Here is a 21,468-nt window from a genome sequence, read left to right on the forward strand (position 1 = left end):
AGCAACCGAGTCAGAAGATCATTTAGGGTACCCTGGTAAAGAGGGACCTCTCCAGTGGTGGGATTCAAATATGTGAACAACCGGTTCTCTGTGTGGATGTTGCTTCCATAAGTCCATTCTGGGCCTGGGCAACAAAAAATTAGCTACCAGTTCTTTCTGCTGAAGTGATGCGAACCGGCTGAATCCCACCACTGGATCTCTCTATGAAAAACGAGAGAGCCTTGATCCCCATTTTTTACATTCCTTTTTATAGTTAACACAACAAAGAAAACGGAAGAGGAAAGTTGACTGGACAGGATAAAAAGTAACCTCCCCTTTGCATAGGAAGTCAGTTACATGTAGTCCAAACATGTTACACTATTTGCATCCCATAATATCACACATGTTCATTACAATGAAGCCTGACGTCAGAAGGGGTGTAAATTGTAAGGAAAAAAGGTGGTTTGGAGTTCACAAAAGAGATAAACCAGACCCCACTTTGTACTAACATTTTTTTTTTCTTATCTGGACCTAGCCTCCAGCCCGTTTTATCAGTTTAGGAATGTTAAAAGCTAATAAACCTGAACATCATTTTAAGGGAGAGAAAATAAATCAAATTAAAATACAAAATAACTGTGTTAATTAGCAAGTTACAAAATCCATGTTCTTGTGGAAAACGAAAGAACTCTTACGAATTCCAGAGTTCCATAACTGCAATAATGAATTCCAGAATTCATTATTGCAGTTATGCAGACAAATCATTATTCTAATAATTGTTCAATTTACTACATTAATGTCATGTGCCCCTCATCATCGCTCAGGAAAGCTTTAATTGGGATGCCGAAACAAACACAAAACACACACACACACACACCCCTTTTCCAATTTACTACAGCTTTTTGACTCTCTGAATAATCCTCCCCAATGTCCAGCTCACTTTGGGGGGTCTACCTTGCAGAGGGCTTTGCCACCGTCTTCCACATCCAAGCCCAGGCAAAGGGTTTCCCGGTGGTGCCCCATCTGAAATGTTACCGAAGTCTGCCCCCTGCCGAGCAGAAAGGGGACGACTCCTTCGGTCCTGGATCCCTCGATGATCCATGTCGTCTCCCCGGTAGCCGTGTGATCCACCCACACCTTCGAGCCCTAGCATTTCCAGGTGGTCTCCCGTCCCGAGACCGGCACGAGTCCCGCACCGACGAGCGACCGACCGAAGGCATCCGAGATCCTTACGCGGAGGAGGACGCAGCGCCACGCAGCCCGTCGCCTCCAAGTCCTCCGCCCGGTTTCCCCGGCGACGAAGGCCACGCCCCGCGACGCGTCGACCCCCCCCCTCCCGCCTCTCCCTGTGGGCGGGGCGCGGCGGTTGCCGGAAGCGGAAGCCGCTGCCGCTCCTCCCGGGCAGCGCCACGGCCAGGAGGAAGCGGCCGCCACGAGCCCGACGGCGGTGGGTCTCTCGAGCGGGAAGGCACGGGCAGGAGCGGCGGGGGGGGGGGGCGATGGCAGGCGGTGCCTTGGGGGCCGTCTCCCCGCTCTGCCTCGCCGCCGCGCCACCTTGGGAAAGCCGGCCCTTAAGCAGCAGCACCGAAGACGGGGGGGGGCACCCCCGGCTTCTCCCTTGGACGGGAGCTTCCGGTTCTAGCGGGAGGGAGCAAGCAGGCGGGGAGGCCTAGACCGTCCCTCTCTAGGCAAGCCCAAGCCGGAAGCGCCGGGGGCGGGACCTGAGCTTCCCCGGAAAGCGCGGGAATTCGTCCTCGGGTCCATGGTGGAGGGCTTGCTTGGTGCGCCCGCTAAGGCCCCGGTGGGGGCTGTCGGTGGCAGCCGTGTCAAAACGCGCGCAGTTTTGATGATGGCGTCCATTGATGGCTTTTGCTGTAAGTATAGAGCAGTGTTTCGCAACCGCATCCCCTTTAAGATGGTGGGACTTCCAACTCCCAATGTCCTGGCTGGGGGATTCTGGGAAATGAAGTCCACCCACCTTAAAGGCAGTGCAGTTGAGAAACATCGGTGCAGAACAGGGGTCTTCAAACTTGGCCCTTTTTATGACTTGTGGACTTCAACTCCCAGAATTCCTCAGCCAGCGTGCCTGGCTGAGGAATTCTGGGAGTTGAAGTCCACAAGTCATAAAAGGGCCAAGTTTGAAGACCCCCCCCTGGTGTAGAGCAGAGAGAGATAACTATAAGCCGCATCTCAAAATTGCTGGCTTGGAAAGATGGTGCTGAAGAAATGTTAAATATATTTTCTGTATGAATTCTGTCATTTGAATTTGTTTCTCCCATTCTAGAGAGTATAGAGCAGGGGTAGGCAACCTCGGCTCTTTTATGACTCATGGACTTCAACTCCCAGAATTCCTGAGTCAGCTATGCTGACTCAGGAATTCTGGGAGTTGAAGTCCATGAGTCATAAAAGAGCCGAGGTTGCCTACCTCTGGTATAGAGAATATATTGATACTAAGACTAGCTCCAGATTCTGCTGGCTTTTGACTACAAGCTCCCTCGTCCTGTGCGAGTCAGGAGGAAAAACTAGGGGACCATGGCTTGTTCCTAATGCTGCGTGTGTAATAGTCTCTTGTCGTGCCTGTTGAGGATCCTCTTTATTACTTTCTCTATTTTGGACCAGCATTGAGTTTGTTGCAGACACAGAGAAGTCGTTTTGTTGCATCTAATCTAGATCTTTGAGTCTGGACTATGTCGCATGAGCAAGGGATCAGCCATGTCTTATGATCTTCATCTTTCAGGGACATGTTGGTTGGGAAACTGGCTTTTCCCTTTCTGGCAGCCAGTTTGACTGGGGCTCTTGTTTGAAAATAGCCTGGTATCCTTACCTTTCACCCACAGCATTATGACTTCATCAGGTTCCCATCAGAGCTGTTGGCTGATCCAGGCACTGCTTTTGCTGGTGGGGGCTTCTCAGAGGAGGGAGACCAGGAAGAACGTATTTGTGGAGGCCCAGTTTTACAAGGAGAAGGCTTCTGTGCAACCACGGTGGGGTGGCACTAGATGCTTTAAAGAAGCATCTGTTGGCCAAACAGGAACTCCTATCCTGAGTTCCTAATGTCAGGAATAAACATGTAAAACTAGATGACCGTTGGATCAATAAATTTGGAGTTTTAAAGATGCTGTGGGTACTCTTACAAAATGGCCGCCTTGAAGATGACCTATCACAAAACCATTTCGCGGAAGAATGGCAAATGAAACTGTACTCCCACTATTTTCTCTATAGTTTACTTTTGCTTTGGGGGAAGATAGGTGCGCACCTTTCTAAAACAAAGCACTGAGGTATGACCATGCATCATTTTCAGTTTTCTAAGAATCTTTGATTATATTCTAGAGCAGGGGTAGGCAATCTTGGCTTTTTTATGACTGCTGACTCAGGAATTCTGGGAGTTGAAGTCCACGAGTCATAAAAGAGCCAAGGTTGCCTACCCCTGTGCTAGAGCATACCTGGAAATAGTCATAAAAGAGCCAAGGTTGCCTACCCCTATTCTAGAGCATACCCAGAAATTCCATACTAGATGTTGGTGCTTTGCACTGTGCTGCCTTTTTTATTTTGTTTTTAAATGTAAGCCCTTTAAAATATGGGGCTTGCATGCCTCCTTTACTAGGAACCCATGATTTGCAATGTGAAGACCACTTTGGCGATGTTTTTATAGTATTTGTTGAGGAATATTATAGCCAGAGGGATATCAGATATGTACATATAGTGGCAAGGATGATGGTTAGTTGCAATTTCAACTGTCAGCAATGTGCAATTTGGCTGTCAAGGAGTAGCTCAGTTTTCCTGTTCTTAAAGCCCCAAGGTGGACTGAAAATTTCCCAAATTTCTATCCTTCATAGTTTTTTTAGAACCAGTGTCTCTGGGAAACATAACAATGAGACATCTGGACTAAATTTGCTTCTTTTCCAACACCCCAATTCTGTATGAAGGTGTAGACTTTAATGTCATTGGCAGATCATACTAGACACCTCCTCATGTTATTGATGTTACTGGCATGTCTATCTCGTTTTTTCTGGGGGATCTCAAAGTAGCTTACTTTGTCTCTCCTCCAATTTCATCTGTATGGCAGCAGCTCTGGCTGGTCAGAAGGGTGACAGTTCCTTGAGATTGTGTCTTAGGAAATAGGGTACCTGAAATATTATGCAACGTTATTACTATATCTTTGGTTATCAGATGTTTGTTGCACAATCTAATTAATACATCTTTGGTTATCGGGCTATAAAGATCCTGATTTTGTCATCCTTTTTTTTTTAAACTAGATCTGAAACACAACTAATTGTCACTTGCTGTGATGCAGTAGTGCTATAAAATGGCTAAAAGAGTGGCAGAGAAGGAGCTGACTGACAGAAATTGGGATCAAGAAGAAGAAACGGAGGAGGTAACAAGCCTTGCTTTCATTAACTTAGAGCAACAGTACGTGAAGTACACAAATGTATATGTCACAGTATTTTTTGATATCTATGAAAAAGTACTTTGCAAAACTGGGAAGGTAATGGGCCAGTCTGTCTAGCCTTTCTTCAATGTACCAAGAGTCAAGACCAAAACAGTCACAGAGAAAAATCTGTTTCATATAATTTGGCTCTATAAGAAAAGTCTGGGATCACCAATGTATTGGTTATTATAGTGTTAAAAATGACTTGTCTTGTGTGATAAAAACAGATATTAATTCATGAAGACTTTATTGACAATGCATGCCAATTGTAACTGGACTTATTGTAACGTTTGACATTTGGATTTCTCTGTGTCTTCCTGATGACACAGAAACAGCTTCCTTAAGCTTTATATTGTCTGCCTCTGATGGGGCCTCACAGTGAGGGAGTTGAGCCTAAAAGTAACTCTCACTTTTAAGTGCTTCTGCTGTGAGCAAGGGAGGGAAATCACACACATTTGTGCTGAGCCACTGGTATGACAAGGTTGTGTAGCCTCTTTGTGCAATGGCACTGTAAGGACCCACTTCAACCCCACATCTTAAGAAAGCAGAACTCTTGGAAACAATTTCTTGCAACAGGAACTTTTATTAAGAGTAGTTGATAGCAGGCATAATAGACAGAATCTGAGGGATTCCTTTACAGATCGATACTTTAAAGTGTCCCCAAGCAAACCCCACCCCACAGTTCATCCAGACGGTTCAGACCAGCCAATCCCCAGATGTTAAGTTCATCGTGGGAAAGGGGAGATAACATTGGTCCGGCTCCGGTCGTAGCATGATGTTCAAGCAGCTCTTTGCACCTCCTTTTGAGACTGGAGAAATAAGCCAGACTCCAGAGGTTGTATTTCTCCCCCCCCCCCCTTTTCCTAGCTGACAGGTTAGGGAGAAGAAAGTTCAGAGAGAGATACAGTGCAGGAAGAAAATTGTTACATTGTAGCGGGCAGTGGACACAGGCAATAAACAAAGCAAAAGGTTACATTGTAGCGAATTAGCGAATAGAGGAAGCGAAAGCAATAACCCCGCAGGCATATCCCCCTCCCCCTTGGGAGTATGGCAGAACCCAGGGAAAGGTGAGATTTGTTTTTAGATCAGAGGAGATAGATAGAAATGAAATAGAAATGGGTTCTGACAGGCATTGCCTTCAAAATCTCCTGATAATTTCACCCCAATATCTTGTAAGGTTTCAACCTTCTCACATACTAGGCTGGCTGAGGAATTCTGACAAGTCATAAAAGGGCCAAGTTTGAAGACCCCTGGCCTAGGAAGAGCCAATCTGGAGACCATGTGCATCACATCAACTAATTGTTTTGGCTGCCAAACGTATCTTGCAAGTGGGTTGTAACAGGGCTGAGTTTCTTCCCTGGGATTAACGCTGAGCTCTCGGTAGTGATAGTTTTCACAGTGTTTAGTCAAGAGGGCCAGCCATATAGATCTAAATCTATAAAACTACCGATATTTCTATTGAGAATATTACCAATAATAATAATAATGATGATAAAGTTGGAAGGGACCTTGGAGGTCATCTAGTCCAACCCCCTGCTCAGGCAGGAAACCCTATACCATTTCGGACAAATGGCTGTCAGTTTCTTCTTAAAAACTTCCAGTGTTGGTGCATTCACCGCTTCTAGAGGCAGGTTGTTCCACTGGTTAATTGTTCTAACTGTTTGAAAAAACAATATAATTAGGGTTGCTTTTATTTATACCTGTCATTGGATAATAGTGTTTCAACTTCACGTTAAAGAGCTTGCAGTTTCATGCAACATAATAGCTACTGGAGAAATCTGCTATTAAAATTATACTTTAGCATTAGAGCAACATGATTCTGACTTCCGAATTCTCCAAACAAATCTGAATTTTGTGAATGCCTTCGTTATAAATTGATAAGTATTCCAACCAGTTGGTGTGAGCTTTCTAGAAAATTTGGGTTTAATTATCCTTTACCTATACTTTCCATGTCTTCAATGTTTTATCATCAGTTTGCTGAAGATGAAATAATGAGTAAATCATAAGTAGGCTACAATCCCCATACTGTAGTTCACACCATAGTTCAGAATCCCATTCTCCTCTGAGGGAAAATTTGTTGATTCCTTTCCTCTCCGTCTGTTATGTTCTATATCAGGGTTTCTCAGCCTTGGCAACTTCAAGATATGTGGACTTCAACTCCCAGAATGCCCCAGCCAGTATGCTGGCTTGGAGAGTCCATAAATCTTTTAAGTTGCCATGCTTGAGAAACACTGGTCTGTATACTTCGACTGTATGTCGAAGTTACCCTTGTGTTTATAAGCAAAATCTACCAATGTGGTACAGCATGAAGATGTTGGGTTGGCACTGTCAAGAGCCCCGTTCAGGTTCCCTTTCTGCCAAGGATCCCCTTGGGAGACGGAACTGCCCATCCTCTCTTCTCAGCCCAATCCATCTCCCAGTTGCTATAGGAAAAAAAAATAGAGGAGAGATCATGGCATCCCATTTAGAGCCCTTGAATGTACAGGTAGTCCTCAAATTATGTTTCTTTGTTTAATGATGGTTCAAAATTACAACCTGGGACTACAATCTCAGAAGAAGGGACTTATGAGAGCGGGCAACTAAATTTCATTTTTGATTTGTGCCCACAGTAAAAAAATGACAATAAAGCTTATCTTATCTTATGACCTGTACTCACACTTAACGACTGTCACATCCACCCTTGCAGTCACATGATTGCAATTGAGATGCGTGACAACTGGCTCACATTTACAACCACCTGCAGCATCTTACAATCACATAATTGCAATTTGCAATCCTTTTTGCCAATTTCTGGCAAAATCTGCCCATTGTACAAATTGTCATAAATTTGGGTCCAGCTTGACCTACAACCACAAGGACTTACAACAGAAATTCTGGTCCCAGTTGTTAGTTGTAAGATATCCTATCTGGTGAGATATATATATATATATATGTATATGTAGGTCTTTGGTTATTCGGGTTTTCTCCCGCGTAAAATTGGAAGTGTCTTGGCAACGTTTCGACGAAGTCACATTCGTCATCTTCAGACTGGTGTTTTCAGCTTCGTGCTTCTAGGAGTTATGTGTGATCGCAGCTGTTTCTTTTAACTGCCAGTGGGGTTTGAACTGATTGGGTGGGAGCTTGGCTGTGTTCTGATTGGGTGGAGGTGTGTTCTGATTGGTTAAGGAGCTTGGCTGTGCTCTGATTGGATGGGTGGTTGGCTGTGCTCTGATTGGATGGGGGAGAGCCTGAAGATGACGAATGGGACCCCGTCGAAACGTCGCCAAGACACCTCCAAGCACAGCCAACCCCCCATCCAATCAGAGCACACCTCCACCCAATCAGAACACAGCCAAGCTCCCACCCAATCAGTTCAAACCCCACTGGCAGTTAAAAGGAAGAAACAGCTGTGATCACACATTACTCCTAGAAGCACGAAGCTGAAAACACCAGCCTGAAGATGACGAATGGGACTTCGTCGGCAAGACACTTCCAGTTTTACGCGGGAGAAAACCTGAATAACCAAAGACCTACATACAAACACCCGCGAAAACCTCAGAAAACACACACACGCACACCTATATATATATATATGTATGTATGTATATATATATATATATATATATATATATATATATATATGTATATGTATGTATATTGTATATATAGGAAAGAAGGAAGTAATTCCATAATAAAAACTAACATGAGTGGTGGAATCTCTTATAGGACATCCTTATCTATAAATAGGAATAATGTTTTTTTTCTGAAAGGAATTTAATGATTTCTAAAGTTCATTGGGTAAATTACAATAAATATGCTTCTTAAAAATAATGACTCGAGGGGAATCTGTCAGTTGACATCTTTTGGGAAATATTTATGGAAAACATGTTCTAAATATTTTGAACAAGTCAGTGAGCAGCTATGATACCCACAAATGATTCATAAGAAATCATCCCCAATGATGTTATAAAATTTGAATATGCCAAGTGCTTGCAATTTGTAATACAACTTTGAACCTCATGGTGTTGATAAGTGGATGATTACATCTTGAGAGCCGGAGTATTAAGAAAATGGATTTTGCTGGGATTTCTTTTTCCAGACTTCTTTCATTTTGCTTGTCTTAAGAATTTAACCATTCTCTGCAGGTGGGAACTTTCTCAGTGGCCAGTGAGGAAGTTTTGAAGAACAGATCAATTAAGAAGGCAAAGCGTAGAAATGTAGTGACTGAGGTATATATATATTTATCATTTTAAAATAAGATTTCGGCTAATTTGTCTAATTCTTGGCATTGCCCCAAAGTAGTTTGTCACTAAGTGCTAGCTTACTATATAAACAGAACTCTTACTAAATAGTCAGACTAACATATTCAGACTAATGTATAATTGCATTTCTTTTAAATTTTTGATGCAAAATGTCATTTGTAATTCTAGAAGATTCATAATACATGAAATATCTCTCTGGGGGAGCATTTGAAGAAGATCAGAATTCTGGAAGATTTTCATGTTTCTAGTCATTCTTTTTCTAACAGCTGGAGATGAGAGAAGTTTATTTTTGTAGTTGGGCCCATCTATTAAAAATGTAGCTTTTCACTGTTTATATGGATCCCTTACACTAAATAATAATAAAGGAAATTGAGTCCCCGTCCCAGTCCTTGACTCTCTCATCCAGAAAAAGAGTGAATTACGTACCTTTGGTAAACACTTATATATTTTAATAGTAAAAACTTAGTTGGCAGAATGCAACATTGTACTTCCTTCAGGATTCTGTTTATTCCAAGCAGATATTCAACTTCTGTTATTAAGAGCTGTTGTGGCGCAGTGGTTAGAAAGCAATATTGCAGGCTAACTCACTGCCAGGAGTTTGATCTTGACCGGCTCAAGGTTGACTCAGCCTTCCATCTTTCCGAGGTCGGTAAAATGAGAACCCAGATTGCTGGGGGCCAGATGCTGACTCTGTAAATTTCTTAGAGAGGGTTGTAAAGCATTGTGAAGCGGTATATAAATCTAACTGCTATTGCTATATGTGCAACTGAATCATCTGAAATAGAAAAACAATATTTATGGAATTAAAAAATACTGTTATTTAACAGTTGTTTTACTCCTGGTGGTCTATAGTGAATCCCATATATTTTTTTCTAAACTCTGTTTATGACATATGAAAAGGCTGGGAGAGCCAACAGGATCCAGGGACTAAACTCAAATGTTTTTCAACCTCAGTAACTTTAAACTGAGTGGTTTTCAACTCCCGGGATTCCCCCAGGCTGCTAGGCTAATTCTGCAAATCCATGCGATTTCCAAGTCTCGTGAAGTTGCTCTCCTTCAAGCTGAAGCTGAAGCGTACACTTGTTTGCGAGCCCTGCTAATGCATCTTTAAAATTATGTGCTCTTGGGGCCTCTTTTAATGTCTGTAGAGGGCTAAAATAGCTCTGTGTTACTATTAAGTATGTGTAGAACATTTTGAATTCAAAACATTTTCAGCTGTAAGGTCAAAATAACCTGCTTTTAAAATAAGAACAGGGAGTTTAGCATTAAACACTTTTTGTCTGCTCTGACTAAGTATTGACTTATCTTTGTAACAGCAAGAAAAAGTCATCTTTAGATGGCTCACAGTCTTTAGTTTTGGGTCAGGGGATTGACTTACACAGTGTACGCTGTTGTTGGCATTTTCCATGAAGTGGCATGATTCTGCCTTTTAAAAATGTTACTTTGGAGGCATGCTCGGATGGCTGCCATTGGGGGCTCCTGCCCAAGATACGTTCAGTTAAGGAAGGCATTCTCCCGTGGAGGTTTTGTAGAAATGGAAGGACATTTTGCTAAAAGCGGTGGCTGAAACAACTGGAAACTGCCCAAGACGCAACGTTTGGGAGAAATGAACTAAGAAACCCATTTTAGAGGTGGCACTAAGCTTTTGTCTTTGAACAAGAGAGGAGCGGTGACCATCAGGAACATCCGGGGTTTACTCCAAATGCAGCCATCACGAAAAAATAGTAAGAAAATCCCATCCCTTCTGAATATGCCAAGGATGGGCTTGTACTCTGAGAGACGCAGAACAACTTATTTCTGTTCTTTTTTTTTAGTCAGAAGGTGGTGGAGCTTTTAAGGGATTTAAAGGTTTCGTTTTACCTTCCGGGACTGGTGTTTTTTCTGGTTTCGGAAATGGCCCCGGAACAAAATCTTTTGGCGTCTTATCCAATGGTGGCGGCAGCTCCAGCAGCATCACGCACAGCTCTTCGCTCCCCAGCTTAAAGACGGCTTCAGAAACAGAATCTATGTTTAGTAAGTTTACTCTTTTTTATTATTATTATTTTTACTAGGGGGCAATAATTGTAATATCTTCAAATTAAAATTATTGGGGGAAAACGACCGCTGCTGTATGGTTTAAAAAGGAAGGATTGCATTTAGCCTGGGGGTCCCCTGAGGGGAAAGCTGCATTTTAACCTAGTGCAGGGGTAGGCAACCTTGGCTCTTTTATGACTCGTGGACTTCAACTCCCAGAATTCCTGAGCCAGCCACGCTGAGGGGAAAGGGAGAGGTTTCCAAGCTGAGCCATGCTGGCTCAGGAATTCTGGGAGTTGAAGTCCACGAGTCATAAAAGAGCCAAGGTTGCCTAGCCCTGGCCTAGTGGCAAAGGGTATTTTTTTTAACATAAATCCAGTACAGGTAGCTCCTGATGACAATTTCTGTTGTGAGCAAGGCAGTTGTTAAGGGAGGCATACCCGATTTTACAACCTTTTTTTTTTTTAACCACTGTGGATAAGTGAATTGCTACAGTTGTTAAGTGAATCACGGGGTCCTTAAGAGAATCCGGCTTCCTCCACTGACTTTGCCTTGCCAGTCAGCTGGGAGGGCCACACACGGCGATTGTATGATGCCCTGACACTACAAATGTCACAGATATGTGCCGGTGACCAATGTGAATGTGGGGATGGTGAGATACAAGCGCAAGGACGCTGAGTTCCCCAAGTTTTGGGGGCTTGTTTGGAAGTTGGAGGGCACGCTGCAAAACCCACTCTTGGTCTCCGCAAGATTCTTTCTTGGAAGGACTTGTAGGTTTTGTATCCTTAAAGAAGGACATCTTCTAAGTAACATCTTGATCAGGGGTCTTCAAACTTGGCCCTTTTATGACTTGTGGACTTCAACTCCCAGAATTCCTCAGCCAGGCACGCGTGCCTGGCTGAGGAATTCTGGGCGTTGAAGTCCACAAGTCATAAAAGGGCCAAGTTTGAAGACCCCTGATCTTGATCATATTCTTCACACCTTTCCAGAAATAACAGACAGCAGTTTTAAGTAAAACAGATCTTCTGAGACAGAAAAAACTATTTCTGCTCTTTCATTACTAAGAACTACTAATTGGCTGGATCCCTTTACAAACAGAATAGAGCTGTCTAAATTAATGGTATTTGTTGAGTCTGGATCCAGATCTTAAAAGAGGATTGAAAACAAGCTTCATGTAGGTTTGCCTGGGCTCAATGATGATCACAGGGATTGGATAGAGGGTGATTCTGCTTTCAAGACCCTCTGATTATCTGCAAATTGCAAGAGAGGTCCTCTATTTATTCATATTTATTTCAGGTCATTTTTAAAGAGATGTTTACTACCACGGCGTGCTTTCAAAAAAACAACAACACCCCTCTATCCATAATATCCACAATTCTGATTCTTAAATTTGAAATTTGGTCTCAGTGGACGAATGATTCCACTGGTCCCATGCCTTTTATTTTTCAGTAGAATTCAGAAAGGTACTCTCAGTATAATAAATTTAGTAAAGACGTTGGGCGGGGAAAACTGCTCAGATTAGAGCAGATTTACAAACAGAGGCACAGATTGCTCATTTTCCTGAACTACATTGTTAAAAGTTTACAACCTGCGTTGCTGCGATGGGGAGGTGGGGGGGCTAAAGCTTCCTGCTTTGGTAGGGAACAGGTAATATTTTATCGATCAACCAAGGTGGAATTTTTTCCTTGACCAGCCAGCCTGCCACATTGACCTGCTTGGCTGTGGGAAAACAATATCCTTTCTACATGGGAGTGAAGAAGGCTGGCCCAATAAGGTGGATGATTTGTTTCTTCCATCTGTCCTGGTCGATCTCTAAAGCAAAATTCCTGGTTGGCTTGGATATGAGGCTGCTGTTTAAATTGCATGAGACTCTGGGCCCTCTTTGTTGCTTGTTCTCTGATTATATTCTTTACATTCAACTATAAGTTGTCCACAATCAAAAGGGTAATTTTCTACTGGTTTCCAGCAGAATGGTGAAGAACAGTATGCGTTTAGACTTAGTTCACCTGAAGCCGCCGGGGTCTTCAAACTTGGCCCTTTTATGACTTGTGGCCTTCAGCTTCCAGAATTCCTCAGCCAGGCACACTTTGAAGTCCACAAGTCATAAAAGGGCCAAGTTTGAAGACCCCTGACCTGAAGTATTTTTTCCTGGAGAAATTCCCTGAAATCAAGTTCTTTTAAATCCTTCGTCACGAAGCTATCAGCTTGTCTCGGAGGCAGCTCTTGGGCACTTCTGTTAATACTAAAAAAAAAAATGCAATCACTGTATTCAGTTTTGGTGACCACAAAGTAAAAAAAGATGCTGAGACTCTAGAAAGAGTACAGAGAAGAGCAACAAAGATGATTAGGGGACTGGAGGCTAAAACATATAAGGAACGGTTGCTGGAATTGGGTATGTCTAGTTTAATGAAGAGAAGAACGAGGGGAGACATGATAGCAGGGTTCCAATATCTCAGGGGCTGCCACAAAGAAGAGGGAGTCAGGCTATTCTCCAAAGTGCCTGAAGGCAGGACAAGAAGCAATGGATGGAAAGTAATCAAGGAGAGAAGCAACCTAGAACTAAGGAGAAACTTCCTGACAGTTAGAACAATTAACCAGTGGAACAACCTGCCTCCAGAAGCGGTGAATGCTCCAACATTGGAAGTTTTTAAGAAGAGACTGGACAGCCATTTGTCCGAAATGGTGTAGGGTTTCCTGCCTGAGCAGGGGGTTGGACTAGATGACCTCCAAGGTCCCTTCCAACTTTATTATTATTATGATCATCGCACAGTCAGCCAGATGTTCAGACTGGATTTGGCATTTTGTCTACCTATCGAGTCCTTTACAAGGACCTGGGATAGGCAGACGTGGATGTTTTTTTTTTAATTTTTATTATTATTATTATTATTATTATTATTATTATTATTATTATTATTATTATTATTATTATTATTATTAAACAATCCGTCCCCCAACATCTTGCCCAATCTTGGTTCAAAGGCAACATTGCAGTATTTGTTAAGATGTATCACGTGAAGAGCTAAGATTGTTATAAAGAAAGCAACATATAGTTTAATGCAATAGATTTTTCAGTAGAGTTTTAATCGTTCTGATGTCTTTGAGATGCTGGATGTGAGTCTAAAGATTATATTATTTGGGTTTTCTGTTTTGTTTTGTTTTTTCAATGTTCTTGCTGTCAAAATGCTGGCCTCATGCTTGTTTAGGTAGTGCAGCTTTTCGACAAGCTGCTAGATCAGGGGTCCTCAAACGTGGCCACTTTAAGACTTGTGGACTTCAACTCCCAGAATTCCCCAGCCAGCCATGCTGGCTGGGGAATTCTGGGAGTTGAAGTCCACAAGTCTTAAAGTGGCCAAGTTTGAGGACTCCTGTGCTAGATTTTGGAGGCCTCTCCTCTTTTTTTCTTTTTTTTTTTTAAAAAGGTGATTCTGCACAATGGCCGTTCGTAATCATAGCCCTTGGATATTTTTTATATTTGACAGGTTCGGTGGTCTCCAGCGCCTCAGCCAATAGTGTTACCTTTGAGAAGACCTCTGCACGCCTGGAAGCCAATGGCGAGAATCCAGAGCCCTTGTCCTCGGGACTCACTCAGAGCAAAGCCTGCAACTCAGAGAGCTACCATAAACAGTTGGCTGCCCTCAATTGTTCTGTACGGGACTGGATAGTCAAACACGTCAACGCCAACCCTCTCTGTGACCTGAGCCCCATCTTCCACGACTACGAGAAATACTTGGCGGAGATAGAGCAACAGGGCCTGGCTGGCCACAGCAGCTCCGGAAGCAGCGGCGGCGGCGTGAAAGCCGCCGAAGCCCAGCCTCGTCCTGCCTTTGGGAGCTCGGCCCTTCCGCAGGGCTCCGGGTTTTTCTTTAACAGCAGCAAATCGGAGGATGCCCTCGGGAAGAAAAGAGAGCCGGAGAAGAAGATAGAACTTAAAGCGGCGGCCGCCTCCACCGCCTTGTTCTCTTTTGACAAAAGTGACAGCTCTGATCTGAGTTCAGGGACGGCCGGGTCTGGATTCTCATTTTCCCCTGGAAAAGGAGGTTTGTTCGGCAAAGAGGCAAGTCAAGCCAAGGTGGCTCCTTCCATTTCCAATAATGCCTTAGACGCCCCGACTGAAAGCGGTAGCCATGAACCAAGTAAGTGGGAGCTGATTTAGAGATTGGGAAGCGGTGTGATCCCGTTTAACGCTCTGATGAGAATCTCGGTGATTACGTCCCCATTCGTGTTGCAGATGGCCTGTCACTGCATTTCTTTTTTTGGGGGGGGGGGTAGCTATCAAGGTCTACAAATTCATTATGTTTATTTGGGGGTGGGGGGATTAATGGCTGCATGTCCATTGGTGCAGGGGTCCCCAACTTATGGTCCGCGGCCCGGGATTGGACCGTGGGGTCTTGGCCAGCAGGCCACGGAAACAGCTGGCCGGTGCACACATGCGTGGGCGCACATTCCCCCCCACTCGCACTAGTGTGTGCGGCCCTGTTTGCGCATGCACATGGGAACAAATGGGAATGTAGCGTGGGCGGGTGTCCATAGCCCGTTTGCGCATGCGCCGCTAGCCCGGGCAGTTTGCACAACCCGTTTGCGCATGTGTGGACAGGCCGCTAGCCGCCGTGGGGGTAGGCAGCCATTTGCGCATGTGCATGGCACCAGCTCATGCTGCATGCGCGAACGAGGCTGCTAGTGCCCCGCCAGGGCCCCATGCACGCACGCACGCGTGCGCATGCACACCAATTTTGAAGCTGCTCTCCTTCCGTCTGGTCCTCGAGCCGGGAAAGGTTGGAGATCTCTGCATTAATTTGCAGATTGAAGCAAGGCGCCTTTCTCCCAATCTATCCCTGTTGCTGAGAATCGGAAGAGAGAAGCTGCATGGTGGATTTGTTTGGACTGCAAGGGAGCATTTTGTAGCCCCTGTGGGGTTCTCACCAGCCACCAAAGCCTTCTGAACTAGCTAGAGTGGGTTTTTTTTGTGCTTCTGCTGCCAAACTATAGCAAGCAGTCTGAGCCTGGCTCAGTCTTGCCCTGGAGTCCTCTTAACATATATAAAGGACTCAAGTTATTGGTGTCTGAATAATAGAGCTGGAAAGAACTTGGAGGTCTTCTAGTCAGAGGTCTCCAACCCCTGGGCTGTGGCCCGTTCAGAAGCAGACTGAGATCGCGCAAGCGGGTAAGCGTGCTCGCCCGTGCAGCTCCCTTTTGTGCGTGAGCGCCGCTTGCACAAATGAAGTGTGTTCGCTCACATGAGCACCTGTCACTCACACAATAACCATCTCCTCTCCTCCCCCCTCCCCCACTGGTTTGCTGGAAAGGTTGGGGACCGCTGTTCTGATCCACCCCACTTGTTCAGGCAGGAGACCCTATACCAGGGGTAGGCAACCTCAGCTCTTTTATGACTCGTGGACTTCAACTCCCAGAATTCCTGAGCCAGCATGGCTCAGCTTGGAAACCTCTCCCTTTCCCCTCAGCATAGCTGGCTCAGGAATTCTGGGAGTTGAAGTCCACGAGTCATAAAAGAGCCGAGGTTGCCTACCCCTGCCCTATACCATTCTGGGCAAATGACAGTCCAATCTCTTCTTGAAAACCTCCAAGGGTGGGGCACCCACAACTTCTGAAAGCAAGTCCTTCCACTGGTTAATTGTTCTCAGTGTCAGGAAATTTCTCCTTGTTCTAGGTTGCTTCTCTCCTTGATTGATTTCCATCTTCTTGTCCTTCCTTCTCGTGCTTTGGTAAATGGGTTGATCCCCTCTTCTTTGTGGCAGCCCCTCAAATATTGGAGCACTGGTATCATGTCATCTTAGTCCTTCTCTTCATTAAACTCGACATACCCAATTCCAGCAATTGTTCCTTATATGCTTTAGCCTCCAGTCCCCTGATCATCTGTGTTGCTCTTCTCGGCATTCTTTCTAGAGTCTCAACATCTTTTTAATATTGTGGTGACCAAAACAAGATGCAGCATGCCAAGTGTGTTTTGCCAAGGCATTATAAAATGGTACTAACACTTCACGATATCTTGATTCTATCCCTCTATTAATGCAGCCTAGGATTGCATTGGCTTTTTTTGTCTGCTGTAGCACACTGCTGGCTTATATTTAAGTAGTTATCCAGTAAGACTCCTAGATCCCTCTCAGTTACTACTATTGAGCCAAATTCCACCTATTCTATACCTGTACATTTGGTTTTTTTTTACCTAAGTGTAAAACCTTCCTTTTCTCGCCATTGAATTTCATTGTGTTAGATAGGGCCCAGTGCTCAAGTTGTCGAGATCCATCTGGATCTTGAGCCTGTTTTCTGGGGTGTTGGCTATTCCTGCCAGCTTGGTGTTGTCTGCAAATTTGATAAGTTCCCATCTATTCCCTCATTTAAATTGTTTATGAAGATATTGAGGAGTACTGGGTCTAAGGCAGAACCTTGGGGTACCTCACTGCTTATTTCCCTCCATGTAGATGTAGTTCCGTTAAGGACTACTCTTTGAGTACGGTTTGTCAGACAGTTACAAATCCATCTGGTGCTGCTACTGTCTTTCCCACATTTTTCTAACTTACTAAGAAGTAGGTTGTGGTCTACTTTGTCAAATGCCTTGCTGAAGTCTAAGTATACTACATCCGCAGCATTTTGCTGATCCACTAATTTTGTCACTTTGTAAAAGAAGGAAGTAAGATTTGTTTGCATGACCTATTTTTGACAAACCCCTTGTTGGCTTCTGGTTATAACTTTGCTTGCTTCTAGGTGTTTGCAGATCTGTTGTTTGATTATCTTTTCCAAGATCTTCCCAGACTAATTGGTCTGTAGTTTCCTGGATCCATCCCCCCCCCTTTTTTTTTCTTTTTTTTTGAAGATGGGAACCACATCAGCTCTTTTCCAGTCCTCTGATAGTTCCCCGGTGTTCCAGGATCTTTGAAAGATATGATTCAGTAGTTCCAAGATCACACCTGCCGACTCCTTCAGAACTCTGGGATGTAATTCATCTGATCCTGGTGATTTGAACTCGTCTAGGGTGGATGGTGTGCTCTTACCATTTTCTTGCCTATTTTAGTTTGTATTTCTCCTTATTTTTGACATTAGTTGCAAATCTTAGTTCATTGTGAGCATTAGCTTTCCTGAGTTCATCTTTGTAGATTTGGGCTATATGCTGGTATTCTACCTTAGTTATCTATCCTTCTTTCCATTTTTTATACTTGTCCTTTTTGTCTTTCAGTTTATCAGATGCAACCATGCTGGTTTCTTCTTTGATTACTTCTTTTTCTTTTTCAGTGGCATTGTGCTGGACAGTCTTTTATAATCACATTTTTCAGAGTTTCCCAAGCTTCTTGAGTTGTTTTCCCTTTTAAGGTTTTCATCCATGGAATCCTTCCCAAGTTCTCTCTTAAGTTTGTTGAAATGAGCTCTTTTAAAGTTTAAGACACCAGTTTGATTTTGTTCTATTGCTTATGTCTGCATTATATTGAATCCCAATAGGACATGGTCACTCTCCCCAAATTCCTGCAACTTCTACCTCCTCTGCCATTTCATCTGACTCTCTAGTTACCTCCACTACCTTTCGGATGACAAAATTGTCAGCTAGGTTGGTTCGAAAGCCGTTTGATCTCCCACTTGATGCAGAGATTGTTTCAGGGTAGTAAAAGTCCCCCATTACTACTGTGATGTGTTTCCTACGTCAGTGGTGGCGAACCTAAGGCACGGGTGCCAGAGGCGGCACTCAGAGCCCTCTCTGTGGGCACGCGCGCCCTCGCCCCAGTCCTAGGCCTTCAGCTGGGTTTTATAAAACCTTTTCGCTTTAGGCCTTTGTCACCGTGTGCAAAAAAAAAAAAGGTTCAATCAATCAGTCAATTTCAACTTCTCGCAGGGAAAAAAAAGATCTCGCAAAGTTGGAATTGATTGATTGAACTTTTTAGTCCCCCACCCAGTCTGCCGTTGCCACCGCAGCCACGCCCACCCAATGGGCCACACCCAGCCAATGGGCCACACCCAGCCAATGGGCCATACCCACCCGGCACTCAACAATGCATAAGTGGGTTTTGGGTTGCAGTTTGGGCACTCAGTCTCTAAAAGGTTCGCCATCACTGTCCTACATACATTGATTAACTCAGTGGTTCTCAACGCCAAGCAAGGCTGTCCGTCATTTTTTTTGTCCGCCATTTTTTTGTCCGCCATTTTTTTCCCCTTTTCCGGCGGGTGCCTTGCCTCCCTTAGGCTGGGCCAGCTGGTGGTTGGCCTGCTCCGTCTCTGCCACTTGCCAGCTACGCCTCGGCCGGCGCAGGGGGCGGAACCACGCATGCGCGGCGCTCCCGGGCAGGGAAAGTCCTCGACTTACGACCGGTTGGGTAGTCCTCGACTTACGACCGGTTTAGTCCTCGACTTACGACCAGTTGGGGTCGTGGCATTAAAAAGGTTGAGAACCACTGGGTTAACTGATTAGCAAAAAGTTGATCTATTTCTTGCTGAGTGTCATTAGCACAAAGTTCATTTATCTGCTATGGGTAGATCAGCTTCCTGGGGTTTGCAGACTTTTATCCCTAGTGTGAGTTTCACCAAATTGGTCCTGCGCTTGTTTCTGGATTTCAAGGACTTACAAAGACTAAGAATGGGGAGAGAGGAACTATTCATTTCTGTCCCTTTTCTCCTTGGGAACGGAGCAGTTGCATCGAAGAGGTGTGTAGCCATTTCAAATTCAAAAAATGGGGATGTTCCAATTTACCAGGAGTAAGTAGGAATGGCTGGAAGTGAGCTTGTTAACGACTGAAACGTAACAGAGAGCTGGCATTCAGACTGGAAGAGCTTTTTTTAAACCTTCCAAATACGAAATGTTTTGAACGCCGCTGAGATAGTTCCCTAAATTTTCATTCGGGTCCTTCGTGCAACAAGATTTTTACGCACAGCGGTACGATTTCATGAACAATATAAAGTTTCTGGCGCGTGAAATGTAATTCTGATCTGAAATGCTTTTCCCAGCAGGGGCTGGTGAAGAAGAGGAAGAGCCACCCAAAGTAGTTATTAATGAAGTGAAAGAAGAGGATGCCTTTTACTCGAAGAAGTAAGTTACTTTTGGGCTTGCAAGTTACATGATTAGCATTGTGTGTGTGTATAAAAAAGGGGGCAAGATGGCTCAGTGGTGAAAGAGGCTGAGCTTGTCAGCTTGGAAAGCTGGTAGCCCAGGTCCGAGAACCCCCGAGCACTGTGCAACGGGGCGAGCTTCCTTCCTTGTCCCAGCCCAGGGGTAGGCAACCTTGGCTCTTTTATGACTCGTGGACTTCAACTCCCAGAATTCCTGAGCCAGCCATGCTGAGGGGAAAGAAAGAGTTTCCAAGCTGAGCCATGCTGGCTCAGGAATTCTGGGAGTTGAAGTCCACGAGTCATAAAAGAGCCAAGGTTGCCTGCCCCAGCCCTCCTAGCAGTCCAAAAGCATGCAAACGCAAGTAGATAAATAGGTACCACATCGATGGGAAGGTAACAGCGTTTCATGTGCCGCGGCGTATCGTCATGCTGGCCCCTTGACCACAGAAATGCCTTCAGATGACCATGACACCAACAAGACTAGCAAAAATGTTTAAAAACACTTCGAATAATTGTTGGAAATGTAAACAAAAGCCAGGTACCTATTGCCATATCTGGTGGGTATGCCCTAGAGCAGGGGTGTCAAACTCAATTTCATTGAGGGCCGCATCAGCATTGTGGTTGCCTTCAGGGGGCCGGGTGGGTGCGGCCTACTGGGTGGGTGTGGATGGAGTGGGTGTGGCCTACTGGGTGGGCGTGGCCAGCTCTACATCAGTCGCGTCAAGGGTGCCTGTGGGGGCCTGGGCAGGAGTGGGACAGATTTGAGGGTCTCTGGCAGAAGGGAGTGGGACCAGGGCAAGTGCCAAGGCATGGTCCACTGGAGGAGCCTCACTGTTCTTCTCAGGCCATGCGGAGGGGGCTGGATGGTGGTGCGGGCTGCCCGGAGCCCTGGGCAGCAGAGATCAAATGCCCAGCCTGGCCCTTGAGCACCCGTGGCACCAAGCCCAGCCCCACTTCCTCAAGGCTGCTGCTCAACGTTCTCCTGGTTCCTTGCTGTTTCCAGACGGCCTTGTGGAGCTAAGACTGAATGCGTTTCAGCATAGATGGCAACCACAAAATTGTACATTGGCTCCCGGCTGGCCTGGGCCAGGGCCAAGGCAGTGGGGGCCGTTCCCTCACTGTTTCCAGGATGGCTTCGCGGGCCACATGAAACCACTTCACGGGCCGCATCCGGCCCCCGGGCCTTGTGTTTGACATGTCTGCCCTAGAGCGAAGAAATTCTGGCTTAATATTCATATATGGTTGGAAAAGATGACTAAAATACAGACAGAATTTAAACCAGAATTGTTTTTGTTAGGGATACTAGGAGCCAAGTATGAGAAGGAGAATTGAGTATTTAATATTGCATATATTGACAAGCAGCGAGAATAGCATTTGCCCAGTACTGGAAAAATGAAAATCTACCGTCTGAAGAGGTCATAATTAAGAAAATTTTAGAATGTGTAGAAATGGACAGATGAGCTGCACTGGTAGAAATGGACAGATGAGCTGCACTGGTTACCAGTGGTCTTCCGAGTGCGCTTTAAGGTGTTAGTTACCACCTTTAAAACGCTCCATGGCATCGGACCTCCGAGACCGCCTTCTGCCACAGATTTCCTCCCATAGACTGGTACGCTCCCACAGAGTGGGTCTCCTCAGGGTGCCGTCGGCCAAACAATGTCGGCTGGCGACCCCCAGGGGGAGGGCCTTCTCTGTGGGTGCCCCCACCCTCTGGAACGAACTACCCCCCGAGATCCGGACGATTCCGGATCTCCTTACTTTCCG

The 21,468-nt window shown here is 45.0% G+C and overlaps 1 protein-coding gene across 1 annotated transcript in view; it reads left to right on the forward strand.

Moving 5' to 3' along the window:
- The first annotated feature begins 1,376 nt into the window (after positions 1-1,376).
- The window catches only part of NUP50 (nucleoporin 50), a 24,020-nt gene continuing 3,928 nt past the window's right edge, over positions 1,377-21,468 (forward strand). Inside the window, exons 1-6 of the mRNA XM_015819758.1 lie at positions 1,377-1,423; positions 4,233-4,351; positions 8,530-8,613; positions 10,461-10,659; positions 14,139-14,792; positions 19,603-19,684. Of these exons, the coding sequence (XP_015675244.1) occupies positions 4,283-4,351; positions 8,530-8,613; positions 10,461-10,659; positions 14,139-14,792; positions 19,603-19,684 (1,088 nt within the window). The 5' untranslated portion in view covers positions 1,377-1,423; positions 4,233-4,282. The remainder of the gene's footprint in view (positions 1,424-4,232; positions 4,352-8,529; positions 8,614-10,460; positions 10,660-14,138; positions 14,793-19,602; positions 19,685-21,468) is intronic.

Source organism: Protobothrops mucrosquamatus, unplaced genomic scaffold, assembly GCF_001527695.2.
Source record: "Protobothrops mucrosquamatus isolate PMUCROS unplaced genomic scaffold, P.Mucros_1.0 scaffold978, whole genome shotgun sequence".
Lineage (NCBI taxonomy): Eukaryota > Metazoa > Chordata > Lepidosauria > Squamata > Viperidae > Protobothrops > Protobothrops mucrosquamatus.